The 18,171-nt window shown below is 48.7% G+C and overlaps 1 protein-coding gene across 2 annotated transcripts; it reads right to left on the reverse strand.

Annotated features, from left to right (window-relative positions):
• Window positions 1–48: 48 nt before the first annotated feature.
• LOC135822513 (nucleolar protein dao-5-like) lies at window positions 49–17,876 on the reverse strand. Of its 2 annotated transcripts, XM_065335296.1 has the most exons (18): window positions 17,669–17,876; window positions 17,071–17,177; window positions 14,107–14,166; window positions 13,178–13,258; window positions 12,510–12,596; window positions 11,742–12,075; window positions 11,115–11,248; window positions 10,142–10,261; window positions 9,806–9,982; window positions 9,093–9,215; window positions 8,703–8,822; window positions 8,332–8,427; window positions 7,395–7,583; window positions 6,712–6,816; window positions 3,653–3,833; window positions 2,089–2,339; window positions 1,043–1,197; window positions 49–615 (listed from the first exon to the last, which is right to left on the reverse strand). In XM_065335296.1, the coding sequence occupies exons 1-18, from the start codon at window positions 17,697–17,699 to the stop codon at window positions 483–485; spliced, it is 2,484 nt and encodes an 827-aa protein (XP_065191368.1). In that variant the 5' UTR covers window positions 17,700–17,876; the 3' UTR covers window positions 49–482. The 2 variants fall into 2 exon arrangements, with proteins under 2 accessions (XP_065191368.1, XP_065191369.1); XM_065335297.1 differs by lacking the exons at window positions 17,071–17,177; window positions 17,669–17,876 and adding an exon at window positions 15,079–15,533.
• Between the last annotated feature and the right edge of the window lie 295 nt (window positions 17,877–18,171).

The following is an 18,171-nucleotide window of genomic DNA, read 5'->3' on the forward strand; positions in this document are numbered from 1 at the left end:
CTACTTCTTTTTCCTTATTCTAATCTTACTCTTCTGCTGTTCACAGTCTGCAAGACCACAAAAATATTATAATGATATCCACGGAGAAACTGTAAATAAAGATAGAAACAAATGCCCTTAAAACAACTGTTCAGTGCAGTGAAACGAAACCGATACATGGAGATGCTATAATAATAAGTATTCAAAAAAAAGATGCCTAAAAGACACATCATCTATTTCACAGACGGCCTACAATGCAGATGGCGGGAAGGACAGGCCGGGGAATATAATAATAATTATTGTTGCTCGTGTTCACGGTGTCAACGAGTCGATTGAGAGTGACAAGCAGATGATGGGAGAGAAACATCACACATCTTGCACATGTACATGTACACGCGCTGAATTTCCCGGGAACGACATCCACACAAATGCAAGATCGCCAGAGGCCCGGTAGCAAGTCCTGACACCGTGTGAGCTCAAATGCACACAAAATCAAGGGAGCCTTATTCCTTGACCCAGTTCTTCTTATGCTGCTCACGGCCAAAGCCCTCGTCGTAGTTGCCTTTCAGCTTGAAGAGCTGCTTGAAGTGAGGCTTACAGTAAACTTGGCCTGAAAGCGAAGCATAACTACCCAGCCTACAAAAAGCAAAACCATCAAGAAGAAAAAGAGAAGAGTAAGAGGGCGTTGGACTGGTGCTCTATATCCGATCATTGGGGCTCGGACACTGTTGGAGCACCTGCTTTGTACATGCAGATAACGCGTAGCAGATCTAAGGGGCCGGTGCAAACATCTTTGTGTGTGTGTGTGTGTGTGTGTGTGAGAGAGAGAGAGAGAGAGTGTGTGTGTGTGTCTCTCTCTCTCTCTCTCTCTCTCTCTCTCTCTCTCTCTCTCTCTCTCTCTCTCTCTCTCTCTCTCTCTCTCTCTCTCTCTCTCTCTCTCTCTCTCTCTCTCTCTCTCTCTCTCTCTCTCTCTCTCTCTCTCTCTCTCTGATACAAGGCAGGGTTAGCACAGGCAGAGAGAAAGAGAAGTTGCAAACAGGAAGAAGGATGCCACCCAACTTACCCCAGAACCTTCTTGCATTCGTGACAGCGGAAACAGTTCTTATGGAAAACTTCCTTATCTGCCTCCAGCCGCTCCATGGCATACACAGTTTTCTCGCAAATAGCACATTTCTCCGTCGAGGCACCGCCAAACTTCGGACCACCTCCCCACGTTTGCTGCAAAACAACATAGTCAGAAAACAATGACTTTTAAAATCGTTTGGGGTACTGTCGATCACGGAGTTCAAATTTTAGTAAGTTGAGACGGGAATTTTCCAACCTTTCGCACTTATCGGCAAAAACAAGACTTTTGCTTGCAAAAAACAGAGCGCCAGACCGGCTGCGCAGCGCAGAAGGTTGGTGCCTCCTTAACCTGGATGAATGCAACGCTAAATTTATGAAAACTAATCTGCAAAGTCATAGCGCTGGAAGCTATGCTGTAAACGAGTAGCCCCACTGCTCGAAGAGTGCTCAGTACCCGTATATGGCAGATTTCCCTACACGGGGAGAGGGAAAGAGAGACAAAGAGAGAGAGAGAGAGAGAGAGAGAGAGAGAGAGAGAGAGAGAGAGAGAGAGAGAGAGTCTCTCTCTCTCTCTCTTCTGGGTCTCTTGTATTCTTCATCATCCATGGAGTAAAGAAGCAAGGAGGGGATCGGTTTATCATCGATAGTCAAACAGGCAGTACATGTGCATGAAGCTGCTCTAGCACCCTGCTTGACAGTGTGAAAATCCTGATTCAGTGATTGCACAAGGCTATTTAAATTTTGTTTTAAAGCACTGGACAGAAAAGAAAGCAACGCTCTCACCGGCAATGCTGCTCTCCAGCTTTACAACTGTACATTGGGTGGACAGGAGAGCATGCATATTTAAGGCAGCGTGCACATCCAGTTGTGTATGGCATTGTTGGCTAGCAATTTACATGGATGGTTGCCAGGGGGAAAGACTAACTGGCACCATTCTCCGAATTTCCATGTTTCAGATCAATACTATGTCTAGACCAGATGAACACTTTACTCAAACAAGCACCATAATAGCAAAGGAGCTGCACATGCCGACTCTGGACCTACCCTTCTCGCCGCCTTCTCATCAAAGTTATCGCTCTTTTGCCGTGTTACCACCGTCTTGGCTGGTGCAGCGTTTGACGCCGGCGATGCGCTTGCCTCGGACATTGCGGCCTTCTCCGATGGCTTAGTATCAACGACCGTGACCGTCTTCTTCGGGGCGGCTGCTGCTGGTTCAGTCTTCTTTGGTTTGTCGTCCGGCGTTGGTGATGGTGTTAGGCTTGGCTTTCGTGCGGGCAAGTCAGGCTTCTTGCCAGCTGAACACCACACAGGCGAGCACAGAATAAGCACAAAGAAGAGACAGAGTGTTTTGGAGGTTACTGTAAACACACAAACACACACACACACACACACACACACACACACACACATACACACACCCAGAATGTGCCCGTCCAAACTGCACTGCACATACAGAACACCTTGCGTACGTGCATCAAATCAGGTCACGGTGCAACGAACGAGAGAAATGCCCGAGAAGTCATTGCACACGTGCTTGACAGCTGGCTGCAGCATACAGCGCCTGTGTACTCGAACCTCCACTCACATACCCACCAGTGCAAGGCAGGTTAGGACAGATGGCTAGCAGTCACAGGCAGGCTAGGCTGCTGGCGTGCACTGAGAGCATGTGTGGTGTTCTCAGAGCAGCTCATTTCCTGCCTGTGATTGCAGCCTACAGTCTGTTACACGCCATCACTCATGGATTACTACCACACGTGTAAGGTCAGCAGCTGGAAAGCACTGGTGCGGTGGTCGTTCAGGACCAACACAGCCAAGTGGACCGTCAACATATCTCCGCACATGGCTCGGGAAACGTGGGCTATACGCATGCTGCATTTATCAGGAAGCGTGGGCATGTTGCATTTCTCTGACTTGCCGCGTATCAAGACACACGAAGGCACAGGGGCAAGAACGGCAGAGTTTACACCTCGAGAACGTGGACAAAATGTGTGTGTGTGTGTGTGTATGTGTGTGTGTGTGTGTGTACATAGTATTCCTTGTACTTTATTGGATTGCCTATCTTCACACGCACCCATGCCTATCGGTTGGGGTCACGCACAACGGTTGGGGTCACGCACATTGCAACCACTATACATCATATCTTCATTCCTGTGGCCGGGTGGTGACTGACCATGAGTACAATCCCAGGGAGAGAGAGGAGAGAGGGTGTCACTGGCCGAAACTACGTTATATTACTGCAATAAAACAGGTGTGCAACCCAGCACTTGAGGCATACATTGCAGAGATAGCCGTCAGAACCGATGAAGGTCTTTGCCATCAACTTAGTAGCAGATTTGGCAATACCACTAACAAGGTCCCTTCCTTCGAACACACACACACACACACACACACACACACACACACACACACACACACACACACACACACACACACACACGCATATACATCCGCACACACGCACACATGTACACAAGTCCACACACACACATACACATACAAGTGCAAACACAAGTACATGCACGTACACACACGCACACTTACACACATACACAGCCCACTTCACACACATGCACATACATACACACACAAGCACACGAGTGTTCCTCACCTGGTTTGCCAGGTTTCGTTGCCGTGGCACCAGATCTGCTTCGAGGCTGAGAACCTTGCTCACCGTCGTCCTCACTGACAGTTGGAGGGGAGGACAGGCGTGCTGAAGCTGCTGCGGATTTCTTCTCGGCATCCGGCTGGGTGCCTCGCTTTCGCAGACTCTTTCTCCACGCTCCCGGATCCTAGTGACACCACACCAACAGCAGGAGAGGGAGGGGGAGAGAGAAAGGTAGAGGTAGAGGTAGAGAGAGAGAGAGAGAGAGAGAGAGAGAGAGAGAGAGAGAGAGAGAGCAGGTGAAGGAGAGGAGGAGCAGGATAGACGCAGGCACAGACACACACCCATAGAAGGGTGGAGCGCAATTCAGGCAGAGATAATCGCAGAAGTAAATGCAGTATTCAAAACAGGAGTATCGCAATCTGTGAACATCACAGTGGCAACCTACTACTGCACACGGGTGAAAGTATCCACATATTTTTTTTGCATTTTTAGTTTTTTTCTAGATATTTGACTAGATCCCTTTACATGTGCAACAAATTAATCACACAGCAGTACCAATTGGACCCGAACAGTGCTATATTTCCACTTCATGTGGGAGGTTCGGTCTACTATGATTCAGAGGGGTCTTCTCTGTCTTAGAGATGGTGGGTTTGCCAAGGCGTAGATTCATCTCCCAGCATAATACAGCACAGCACTAATCATTTGGCAGTGTAACGTTTGTACAGCAAAGGAGTGCTGACATTCAATAGCTCTCCGTGTCTTCTAGCCGCAGGCAGCTGGCAGTGAAGCCCGCTATAGCATACTATCTCGCCCCCAGCAGTGTACAGCACAGCTTGAATATTTCCAGTGATCTACATGGAGCTATGAAGCCGAGACCTCTAGTCGGCTGAACTTAATGGGCCCCACCACCACACTCCACTATTCACCCCAGTGTCTGGAGAATCCCGAGATGATGTGGATTTTGTAGAAAAAAGAAGAAAATAAACATGCCAAGACTAACAGGATATACATCCACCATACCCGTCACACCCGGGCCTAACATCCTCACAGAGCATGTTTACTTAGAGCAATGGTTCATTCCAGAGTACAGACTCACATACAATGAATCGGGACAGAGCTACAAATGACAGCACTAACACATTCACATACGTGTACTACTTGATGGAGCGGTTTCCAGAGTACAACTAGAGTTGGCTAAGGCCTGCTTACCAAGCTGTGAATTCGCACTGTCGTTCGGAGCACACTGGATGGCATTACGATGACTTCCTCACACCCACACTGGTAAACTGCGGCTACACCGGCCAATGACAAAGTGGAAGCTAACAAGCACAGCTTGCTGCTCCGTGCTGCCCAGTTCAGTGTAGCACAGGAGTGACCGTCAGAGTTCTTTTCAGTGAACACTACCAGTCTATCACTCTCCTAGCAGTACAGGTCGAATAAACTAAGCTCTGCTGGCAGGTGCTCCCACCTGCGGCCTGCTGTCACCGCACGCCGGAGTTTCTGTGCACTCTCTCTACAAGTCTTCGGCGGTGTTACTGTGTGTTGGCCTTCACTGTATAATGCACTTGGAAGTGGTCACCAACTTGTGCCATCTGTTGGCCGACACATCATCCAGCATGAATACCGCCCAGCAGTGCCTACCAGCACCCAGCAGCCGCACTGCAGTGACAACATTCCCTGATCAACACATACCCATAGTCATTGCTACAAGTCTGAAGTAACTTAGTACTGTGCTGCTTGGTCAGCCAGGACTAGTATGGGTGGATGCACACTGGTAGCATGGAAACACTACTACTAGCTACACCGTTGCCAGTTGAAACAGTGGGCCATGCTGCACATACTAGTTAGTTACTACACTGGCTGAACATGCAGCCTAAACCAACAATGCACACCTCCCATTGTACTATACTGCATTGCCTGTGTTCAATGCCGCCGGCATGACTGATCAAACACACAGCATTCCATTGCTGTGAAGCAATGCCGAAATCACGTTGCAACAAAGTGCAACTACAGACATAAGACCCGTGTCAATGCTAGACCCGTTCAAGTCAATGCCCGCTAGACATGAGCCACATACGATACAACTACTGAAGTAATAATAACATGCCTCTACGGTTTGTGCAGGAGATCGCCTAACAGCACACGGGCTGAGCATTTACTACAGCACCAAAACAAATAATAGTCGTAATGTAGAACAAGTGGTGCAGACCCAGGTGCGAAAACACCTGCCCACAGGCACACACAAGCAATATCAAGTGCGGGGTCTGGCATGGGTGCTTGTGCATATACCCACCAACACTACAGTGGCTTCTGTTCTGCGTGATCACTCATCGTAGCAGCTAGTCAGCTTTCCGAGAGTGAGCCTAATCTCGACTGGACTTTCCACAGGACATACATGTATTTCCACGCCATGATCACGACCCTTGCAGCAAAACTACCCTGCAAATGATCACGTTTCCAAGATTAGATCAAGAGTCACGAATTCAAGGCCAGAGGATTCAGAACGTCAACATTCCAGAAAATACAATACCAAGCTCACAGCTGGCCGTATAACTAGTACCTGGTTGCATGGCTAGCCATACTTGCATTGATGCAGCCATACTTGCATTGATGCAGCCATACTTGCATTGATGCAGCCATACTTGCATTGATGCAGCCATACTTGCATTGATTGGCGTCAAGAGGAAATTTGCCACATGGCCCACCACCACCACCATACACGCGGGCTTGTCACTAATCAGCCATCACACAAGCACACCGTGCATGTGATGCCAATGAGGTGCATCCTAACTTTGATGGAGTGTATCTTCTATAGAGGGTATTCACCGGTCAGATGACACACCGCTTGCACAATAAACCGATGCGACGAGTGGAAAGTCATAGCTGGGATGAATTCTAGGTCAAGTGACAAATTTCCAGTAAAACCAATCATTTCACGTGACATTTACCATGTGACCATTGTCATGTGGCAGTTTTCAATGTGTTGTCACATGACCGTTGTCACGTTACCAAGGGATAAACCTCCAAATATGGACACACTTTCCTGGGCTTGGTTAACTTACGGCCACGTCGGTGGGTGTTGTGGCGGTGCTGGAAGATGCGCTGGCACTGGTGGATGCACTGGTGCTGGCTGGAGTACTGGCCAGGTCTGAGCTGCTGTCAGTGGCCTGTGCACAAGTTACCCAAGGCAAGGACAATAGACACACACAACTTCACAAGGCATAAGAAAAAGAATGCGAGATTGCTTGGAGACTTCTTGCAACTTCATTACAATCGCAATGGGAGGCACTCATCATACTGAATTTTCCGCATCTGTACAAACGTCACCACCACCATCAAGGAACAGATACAGCTCCTAAAGAGGCAGGTGACCAGAGCGGTATCATCGGGTCATCAACAGGCTTATTGTCATCTTGGTATGGCTCTCATCCTACAATCCACAGTATTGTACTCTCAATGCACAGTATTGTACTCTCAATGCACAGTATTGTACTCTCAATGCACGGTAGACTAGGCCCGGGCTACCTAAAATGCAGACCACAAGAGTGTCTAACTGGGACAAGCGAATCCACAACTAGCACATTCGGGGAATACTCGTGCAGCACGAGCGTACTTGTACACAGCCATTGAAAGCAGAGAGCTCTACTTCTTGAGCGCACATAACCCTACAGATCAACAACCCCTCCCCGACACAAACTTTACTTGGGGTTGGTATTCTTGGTACTATCAAATCTGTTCTCCTCACCTTGAGATCCAGCTTCTTCTCCTCGTCCTTAGGCTTAGAAGTGGCAGAGACTTTCTTCACCGGCTTCTTATCGTCCTTAGCAGCAGGCTTATCTGTATCTCCCTTTGTCCGGGTGGTGGATGTTGAAGTTGGTTTGGCCTGTGCTGCACTTGCCACCGCAGTCTCCAGCTGTCGCATGAGCCTCTCCACCTGTAGAGATCAGCCATCGCCACGACAACAGTAATAGTGCTCAAGAACGTATACCGGTATGCCGGTACATGTATGTGCACACGTTAAAAGTGACACACACACACACACACACACACACACACACACACACACACACACACTACTACTACTATAGCATGACTGCCCCATAGGGCCACGTCATTCCCTTGGGACAGGGAGCCAGAGCCAGGGTAAGAGAGTCAATGCTGGCGAGCCACATGCCGGTTGAGATCTCGTGGAAGCCGAAAACGTTTGTTGCAGAGCCGGCACTCATATTCGAAGGTTTCCCTCTGTTTACAAGTAGGGCGACTGCCACGGCTGCATTTGTGCCGCTTGAAACCGAATGGCGAAACTGGCGTTGGCACATTGAGCATTGGAGCTTGCCACTGTCCAGGAGAATCGACTCTCGACTAGACGAGGGCGGGCAAGCTTGGGTGCTGAGCGTACTGCGATCACACGCCCACACACACGCACGCACGCACCCACACGGTGGGTGCGTGCGTGCGTGTGTGTGGGTGTGTGATCGCAGTACGCTCAGCACCCACATGTGAGGCCAGGTGCTTTATGTTCAATTCAATTTCACGTCAAATTTGGCGTAAAACTCCAAATTTCGACGCGAGCTGCAGGTCACTCGCGTTGTATTTGGTGGGTAAAACTGCTAAAAGCCAGCCCAACTTGCAGTGCGAATATTAGAAATAATAGACCAAGTTACTGATCAGTCAGTACTCACCTCAATTTGTAGTTGACGTTCCTTCTCTTCTGCCGCAAGTCGATCGTTCTCCTCTGTCTTCACCTTTGACCGCAGCTCGTCCCGTTCAGTACGAACCTACAGCACAGGCAATAGGCCAAGCATAACAACAATTACACAACTACGCCCAGCATCGGGGTACCCATGCACGTATCACACATAACTGACAACTCGTAGCAAGTCCAGAAGATATCGTTCCTACTACCGGGTATATACTGTAGAGCACACAGAGGCTACCCCCACCCTCTCTCTCTCTCTCTCTCTCTCTCTCTCTCTCTCTCTCTCTCTCTCTCTCTCTCTCTCTCTCTCTCTCTCTCTCTCTCTCTCTCTCTCTCTCTCTCTCTCTCTCTCACCTTGGTAAGGAGTAGCTCGGCTTCTCTCTGCTTCTCGCCTGCCTCCTCGCTGCTGCTCTTGAGCTCTCTCACCTTCTTGCGCAATTCGCTGCGCTCATCTTGCAGGGTATTCAACTCTTTCTGTTCAGCAAAACGCAGAGGAATATGTGTGAATATCCTGCATCATCCGGCCATGCCACAAAACAACAGCTCCTACTTCCACGGATGCAGACCTTGTGCCCAGACTAAGAACCAGGTGAGGAAATACACTGTATGCTGAGTATGTTTGTCAGAAATCCCTGTGTTACAGAACTGCATGCCTTGTCCGTCACAACATGCATGCCAGCGGAGCACAACACACGTCCCAGTGTATGCCTCATGCTGACATTTCCGCGCCGAGTTTGTGCATACCTCGGCATCCCCAGTGCTGGCCTTGCTGTGAGACTCGGCTTCCTCCACTTGCTCCTGTAGATCCTTGACCCGCTGCCTGGCCTTGGTGTTCTCGGACTTGAGAGTCTTGTGCTCTTCTTGCATCTGTGCCGGCGAGAATTGCAAGTCAAACACCTCAACTGATCAGTGGCAGCAGGGAGCATTGACTGAGAGGCTCAGGGAGAAAGCTAGACAGTGGCCGCCACACTGTGTCACATGCATGGTTCGTCTCACAGGCAAGTGGGCTTCCTCGTTCTTTACTAACAGCTAGCAGACAATGAGAGCTATGTGCAAGCATCTGTGCCGGCGAGAATTGCAAGCCAAACACCTCAACTGATGGTAGCGGTGTCCACTAACTTAGATCGGCTCAGGGAAAAATCTAGGCAGTGGTCATACTGTGTGACATACAATGGTCGTCTTACAGACAAGTGGGCTTCCTCATTCTCTACTAGCAGGCAATGAGAGCTAGGTGCAGGCATACGGCAAGCGGCCTCGGCAGGAAACGCTTCAGACTTCAGCATTGGTCAAGATGGTGGTGTGCCATGACCAGTCACAATGCCCAGTCATATCTACAATACAGCATGGACAAAACTGTACGGCGGGTACAATTGAGCCAAGCATAGCCAGGATCGTGTATCCTGTGTACAATGTCACTACTGTGTAAGACTATGCAATACAGGATGTTCGAAGCTGACCTCTTCCCACTCTTCCTGTAGCTTGTCATAGTCATCCTGCAGCAAGACGTGTTTCTCGCGCGACTTCCGCAGCTTCTCCTTCAGCTCCTTATTGGTCTGGTTGGTTTCGTCTAGCTCCATCTTCGTCTCCTTGAGCGAGTGTTGGAGATCGGAGTTCTCGGACTCAAGCTTGGAGACCTGTCAACATGCGCCAAAAGAAAACATAGAAGGTGAGAGGCACACCAAACACTTGCAGTGGCTCAACATGTTACTCCGGGGTTGCGCTGGATTTTTAGTAGAGTCAACAGCTGGAGAAAAATCAGATCGATTCTGAAGTATGTAGATACTACTACCTGCCTGTGATCGCAGTGCCGAGTCGGAAGCTTTGGCATTGGTCGTGAGGGACTTGGCAAACTCCGCGTCCTCTTCAAAGTCATTGACAGGCTTGGCATTTTCTCCTGCCATTGGAGAATCACCCTACAATGTACAAAACAAATAATTGACAATTCGTTGATTATACGAATCACCCTACAGTGTACAGAACAAACAATTGACAATTTGCTGATTATAATATTATTATCAGCAGTATAACACAGCAGAGTCCTAAGTCTTACATACGCCAGCCTACTGCCATCATCAAGCACTAATGATTGTTTTCGCACTACTGCATTATTGATGTACAAACTGAATGTGCATTCCTTGCAAGCCGGAGTTATGCATGGTAACTGCAAGGTGTTTGAAGAGGATCTCTCAGCAATCTTCCTCTTTAGGCAAAACTCCGAATGGCACCGTCAATGGTGTCTGGGTAAGTGAAGTAGGACTATGATTGTACCAGCACCTACACTGCCACAACATGTGTGTGTGTGTGTGTGTGTGTGTGTGTGTGTGTGTGTGTGTGTGTGTGTGTGTGTGTGTGTGTGTGTGTGTGTGTGTGTGTGTGTGTGTGTGTGTGTGTGCGTGTGTGTGTGGTGTGCACGCATGCATGTTTGTGTCATTGTCTCCGTGCATCCACTATGATGTGTTTCACTTTCATGCATAGGTGTGAGGGGGTGTTGATTTGAAGAAGGGGAGGAGCAGGAAAAGGAGGAAAGAGATTGAAAGGACTTAGAGGAAGGTTCCAGTATGGTAATGCCAACCAACATGTGTGCTGAAGAACAGTTTCCCCAAGAGGTGACAGGGTATGTCATTTTTCCATACAGCGTTGTGATTTTCCATCATGCATCATGCGGTCTAGACCACACATTCACATGTTAGTCCCGGGCAAACAATCATGACTGTCCCAGTGAAAAATAACATTCCACGGCTAGAAGTCAGGACATAACTTGCATACTTCATCTTCATCTCCAAATAAATCATCTGCTGCAGTGCGCTTTGCTGGAGCAGCTGCTTTCGATTTGAACAGCTCTTCATCGCTATCGTCAAGCCGTGGTGAGTCCATTGTGGTTGGGGACTTGCGTGGTTTGCCTATAACGGACAGCAGAGCCACATCAATTCTATCAGACCACATAGAAATTACCAGGCTCTTAGTGTCCACAATTGGTTCCCAATCACATGCACATGCACACACACACACACACACACACACACACACACACACACACACACACACACACACACACACACACACACACACACACACACACACACACACACACACACACACACACACACTCTCTCTCTCTCTCTCACTCTCTCTCCCTCCCTCTTTGCCAAGATCTTGCTACCGACAGGTAAGATTGGTAGGATATCCAGCAATAGAAACCACGCTAGGTCATCTATACTCAGTGACGTATGAACTGCATACTGTCACTGACTATCGAATACCCTCCATTGCAGCAACATGGTATGCTGTCCTACATAGAATACAGTGATGCTTTAGAATACACATGGCACTGGTTTTTTTAATAGATCAGATGAAGATGAAGTTGAGTAGAAGAATAGTGCTAGAACCACTCACCAGTTGGAGGGCTTGACTTTGCTTTGCCTTTGAGACCCGGGCTGGGAGATCTGCGGCTATCACCTCTCTTTGTCAAGGGACTGTCTGATGCAGTCTTCTTTGTGACAGATTTCTTTGCTTGGGGGCTGCCGCTGGCGCGTTTTGAGCTGGGACTCGAGGCCGCTTTCCGTGTGCTTGGGCTTCCTGATGCTGCAGCACCGGATCGCTTCGTGGCAGGACTTTCACGTTTCTTGGCGGCAGTTGAGCTCGACTTTGTCTTTGAACTGCCTTCTGCACCGTCTGTCTTAGAACTGGAGCGCGGTTTAGTCTCCTCTTGCGCAGATAGAGGATCAGACTGAGGTAAATGGCAAGAAAAATGGGAACAGACAATGCTAAATGTCAACATCGATGCCACAGCATGCAACGTGTGTTCTTGGTCTCACCAGGCATGTCCATGTATAATGCACGAGTGTGGGAAGAAACTATTGCACAGCAAAGGGTCAAGTGACAGCCTCTGGGTCCCGTTCGGGTAAGTTGTTGTTGTTGTTGTAGTTGTTGTTGTTGTAGTTGTTGTTGCTGCTGCTGCTGCTGTTGCTGTTGTTGTTGTTGTTGTTGTTGTTGTAGTTGTTGTAGTTGTTGTCGTTGTTGTTGTTGTTGTTTCTCTCTCTCCTTCTCTCTATCTCTGACTGCCTGCTTGTCTGTCTGTCTGTCTGTCGGTCTCTCCCTTTCTGTCCCTGTCTACCCCTCTTGGCTGGTTGGGAAAGAAAACAAGACTCAATTCCAACATACCCCTCCCAGAGTATCGGCCTCAGTAGCAAGAGATGGCGGTGAGCCGGAACGCTGTACCCGCTTTGGCTTGGGAGACAATGGCGGTTTCTGAACAGGGCAAAAGAGCCACATGAAACAATGTTGCCAAACAAGCACACCACGGCTTCCTCTATCCCCGATACCCACCCACTATCAGTCACTCCTCTCTTCCTAACATCTACTTTCTATCAATCTCTTCTCTATCCTGATATCTTTACTATCAATCTCTTCTCTATCCTGATATCTTTCAATATCACTACTAGTATCTCCCAATGAATTCAGAAATGTTCTTGATAGGCAATAGCCCCTGGGAAAATCTGTTAAATGCACGAATTAACAATCATGTTTTCGTTGCATTTATGAATGTTCGTAGGAGCTTCTGGTACGACTTATCAACACATCTCCAGTGGCAGTGGCCTATCAAGCAATCAGAGAGGAGGCAATCGATGGCAGAGTTACAGAGGTAAACACTCCTGTGAAATTATCCTGCAGCTGTAGAAACCAGCAGGCAGCATTGCCTGTCTCGCACAAGTTACCAGCAGGCAGCACTGCTGCTATGGAAATGCTATACACGGGCATGGTGTTTACACCGGGAAGGAAGAAGGCTAATGCATGCACCCCGATGCATTGGTACAATCCATGACATGTACCTTTGTCGGCGAGGTGCGCTTCCGTCCCTTCCCTGCGCCGTCAGTTTCGCTCAAGAAGTCAAAGCCGTCGCCGCTTCCACCCTGCACTCACAGGAACACACACACCATGGCGAATCTTACTACTGTTCTGATAAGACACTTCGGTGAAAGAGTTGGTGTGTCGCCTACATTAGGGAGATTTGAGGGTGCATTTGGACACTATGGTTTAAGGGGTAGATATGTCATGTTAGTGTTACTAGCATTCGGTAGATTTGTGAAAAAGTGTGCCCCGATGGCACCACTTAAGACCATGCGCCAACACCAGTTGCAGCAGAGACAGGCTGCCAACGAAGAACACAACACAACGAAGGCATGCATGTACCACTGCAGCAACATTGTGTGTGTAGCAGATTATAAATCATCTTGCAAGTCACCGTGACCATACCAGTGGTTGCCTAAGCAAGTACACAACGGGTGCTCTACTTCCCAAAAAGCATAATCATCTTAGGTCACTCAAAGATGTGCGTTGGACACACTCAGGTCAAACAAGAGTCATTGGCCTTTTGGAGCCTTTCACAATCCTGGTGGCCAACATTGCCGACTAGTCATTTCCTACAGCTCGAAGAACTGCTGCTCAGTATCACCCGTCCTACCGTCGACCACCATGCAACAAAGACTTACAACAGGGAGAGAGGAACTAAGCTACCACTCTGGAGTTTCACACTCCAATGGATCAGGAGTTGAAGATAATGTCCCTCTCTCCCTGTTGGATGTGAAGACTCAGAGTGAACACTCTTCATTCCGTGTGGTATTTGGCTTGCATTACACAACAAAGACATATATAATCCAATGTTGCGAAGGAATATCATGCAGTTACCTAACACTATCTGATTAGAATGGAAACTTTGGAAAGTGTTCCAAGGTTGAAGTTATAATTATTAGTATATTACCTCGACAGGTTCTTCTGCTTCTGCCCGACTCTCTGCTGCTTCTGCTGGCTCTTTCTTGGACTTTGCATTCCACAGAGACACGAACAAACACAAGAGCATCATTTAGACCAGCTGCATAGATATATTCACAGGCAAGCAAGCAGGCCATGGTGGAGCTAAAGCAGATGTTCATGTCCGGTTGTTTCAGCTGGCTTGCCGCACGTGTACACCAACAGTATACAGTCAGGAAACACGGGAAACCAAGATGCATTTCAACAGCTTCCACGGACAACGAGTGTGGCGACCAGAAATACCTCAATCAGTTGTGTGTATGCTGGAGGATAACAGTACCAGCTCCTTCCTAAGTTTTTGATCTTTTTATTCCTAGATTTTCGGAAGGTCCGCATATATTTAGGAATATGCCATTGGGCCACAGTCACAACATCCGAGTTTCACAGTGAAATATTATTATTGATTTTCCATATGTGACTGTCTAGCTGCTACCAAAACAGCACACCAGTTTATTATTAGAGGTCAACACACCACACTTGCACCACATTCCAGTCCCAACTCAACACTGTACAGCCATGTAGTATGTACACTGTAAGCAACTACAGACTAGTCAGTAGTCATGTACTTTACTGAATCAAAACTGTGCCACTGGTCCAGCCGCACACATCACATCCGTGTTGGAACTCAAGTACTTCTTACATGATGTATGAAATACTATCGCAACCTGCACATCGATGTTGTGGTGGATTACTGATAAGTTGGTACTTCACTTGAAACAGCAATACAGCGATAAGGAACAGCAATACAGCGATAAGGCAGAAGGAGACACCCGATTCACCACACGCCGTAAGTATCATGATGCAAGGGTCGACACTTGTGACTTGGCTATTATTCTGAAACTTTCTCTGAAAAGACTGAATGATGGGGTGTATCAATCGCAGCGCAAAACTAAACTGTAAACAAACCATGCAGGCCTCCCACCTTTCGTCGCTTTCGTGAATCCATCGCTGTAGGAAGCTGCAACTAACCCACAAACCGACTAGTATGCTAGCTGTTTGGAGACACGACAGAACACTGCGTTGCGTTGGGGTGTGGGACCTCACGTCTTGGTGTATCGTTGGGAGAACGTCCCTCTCGATCTCGCCCCTTTTTTTACTTCAGCGCGTCGCGACCCCCTAGACGCTAGGGCCAATCACGCTTCCTCGATCAGCTGAGCGACAACTTTTGCTTATCCCCGTCACGCCATCCACCATGATCCCCCGGCACAGACACAGGCGCAGGGAACAAGGAACCGTCCTGATCAGCTGAGTAGCTGTTGATTCGCTGAACACATTGCTGTCAGAAAGAAGGTCGCACTGCCACGACACGTCCACAACGGCACAAGGCTGAGATACACCACTGACTAGAGACATTCGCACTCTAGCTAACCATGAGAAGTTTCCTCCCTGCACATTTGTTTACTTTCTCACTTCGCCCTCCTGTCACACACCTTCTCTCTTTTTTTTCTTTTTTTCTCTGCATAGGAAATCCTGGCCAGTGAACTGCCGACAAGCTGTCCACTTGAACACGGAAAAGCAATCAGTGAATTCGATTTTCGTGGGTATCGAGCGTTCCGTGGTGTGGGCACGGACTGATGGAGTTGGCTAAAAATAGTGGACATGCATGCACACGACACCTGGCACGACTGTAGATCTACAAGCAGAGTGCGCACAGAGACGTAGCTTAGACGTTCTGAACCCGAAGACAACAGAACCACGATTTACAAGACTGTGCCTGTGGCATGCATGGTGTGACAGCCTGAGCCCAAATCGCACACAGAGACGGCGCGGAGTGCACCCTTCAAACAGCACACTGTTAGTGTTACTTGGTCATTATTTTTATTTGAGCTGTGGAAGTCACACCATACAATCATGTAGACATACTCAGTAGGTAGAAACTAGTCAGGAACAGAGATAGATACGATGAGTCTACATCGTCTAGTCGTAGATCTACCACTACTGCACTAACGACAGTACCGCTGCCATGTACTGCACTAATCAACACCGGGCGGGTCCACGTGACGAACAACTAAATTTTATTACTTGTAAAAGAAAACTGTGTTCGCACATACACTCCGAAACAGTGAACACAGCAGCTCCGAAAACGTTCAGGATAGCGCAGTAGTTCTTCTCCGCACGCAGAAAATCAACCAGCGAGGAACCGTGGTACGCGGCGTGCACCTACATGACATGAGGCGCCTCTGTAGCGCTGGCAGTGGGAATACGAACGGCTCCTACACAACAGACTGTATTATACCTATGGCAATGATTATGTACAGGTATCACTCTCCCACAACTACTTCACAAGCAAGCATTGACGCGTAGTGGAGCGGGCGGCAGTCACAGGACACACACAGTCCGAATGTACAACCCCCTCTACCGACACGGCGACAGCATTTTCAAGCCTGCATCCATTATCACGTCACGCTCTATAAGTATAAACATTCCGAAGCGAGCAGGCCAGATCACAAGAACGACCTCCACCACCTCCAGGCATTCATACGGGATGATTCCCTATCAATTTTGCACAACTTACTTCACATGCGGGGGCTACCCGGAACACAAGCATTATGATTAACGAAAAACAAAATTGGATTTACGTGTAGAACAGAAATGCCATACGCCATGCACGGTCAGACCCGCCACGGCAGCACGCTCATTGCCCATTGGCATCGCGCGCACCACGACACAGTCAAATACTCGACGCAGTACTGTTTGTGTCATGCAGCCAGCGCTGCCGAAGTCGTGCCCATTAGCATTACATGCCGTCCACAGACCAGTCACTGCACGAAGACCCGAATTGGCCAAGGCAGAAAGGCCAGGCAGCAGCAAAGCACAGCGCGGCGTGACCCACATGTCCTTGAACAGTTGCACGCCTCATCTCCGACTAGTATCCGCACTGGCGGAGCATTTTCAAGAGCGTCAGTCTCCTTACCTGTCCGAAGAGGTCACCGTCCGTTTCGTCCTCGTCCTCCAGCTGCTCAAAAATACTTCTCTGCGGCTTGGGGGCCTTGGCTGCTTTGGTCTCAAAGAGATCCTCAGCTGAATTCAGACAGCAGCAGAAACAGAAGGGCAAATGCCAACGCACGGCCAACAGGCAACACCACCAGTGCAGACACGAGACGGAAGTACAAGTGCGGAGCGTGCATATGCACAACACCAGCGGCAGCAGCAGCACAATCCGTGTGCGTACACGCGCGTACGCACAGACACACACACACACACGACGTGAACTGAACTGAAGGCATGCACAGGCCTACAAGTAGGTATGCATCGCGCGAGGCTAGTTTAGGCCCAGACTGCCTGAGACATGGGTATCAATGATTATGTTATGCGAGCACAGATATCCGTCCAGCTGCTGCTGGCAAGCTAGCTAGCTACCGAGTTACTACTAGTCACACCCTCTAACACTCGAAAATAAACAGTTCGGTCGCATTCACAATCGAGAATTATGTTCAGGACCGTCTTTCACGATCTGATCGCCATCCTAGCTGTTGCTGGCGTGGAGCATGCTAGCAGCGGGATTGGCTTACCGTCGTCCACATCGTCACCGAACAAGCTCATGCTGACGACGCCCTGCTGTTCCGCTCACCACGCACGATTTGAGACAAAATTCTAAGAGTACGAAATTCCCTCCTTCTCCAACTTTATCCTTTGCCTAGTGCGACGCCTACAGCTAGCGGAGGAGACTGGGAACATCAGCTGCTGGTGCTAGAACTAGAACTACAGAGTGATTTTAGTGCGTCGCTTGTCCTAGCAGCTAGTGGTTGACAGCGGTGGTGGCACGAAACGAAGCCGGAGCTGTGTGTGACAGTGAGGTGGAGCCGCACTGGAGCTGCTAGTGCAGTGACTGTAAGTGTAAGTGCGGAGTGCAATGTGTAAAAAAAAGGTGTGTGTTTATATGTAGCGTAAGATAGGGCTTTTTTTCTTTCTCTCACAACTAGTCACATGCATGCTCTACATACCATACAAAGTCATGTACTGCACGTAGTCATGGTGTTAGACCGTAAGTACATGTACATGACTTTATTGGTAT

The sequence above is a fragment of the Sycon ciliatum genome, chromosome 8, assembly GCF_964019385.1.
Source record: "Sycon ciliatum chromosome 8, ocSycCili1.1, whole genome shotgun sequence".
Lineage (NCBI taxonomy): Eukaryota > Metazoa > Porifera > Calcarea > Leucosolenida > Sycettidae > Sycon > Sycon ciliatum.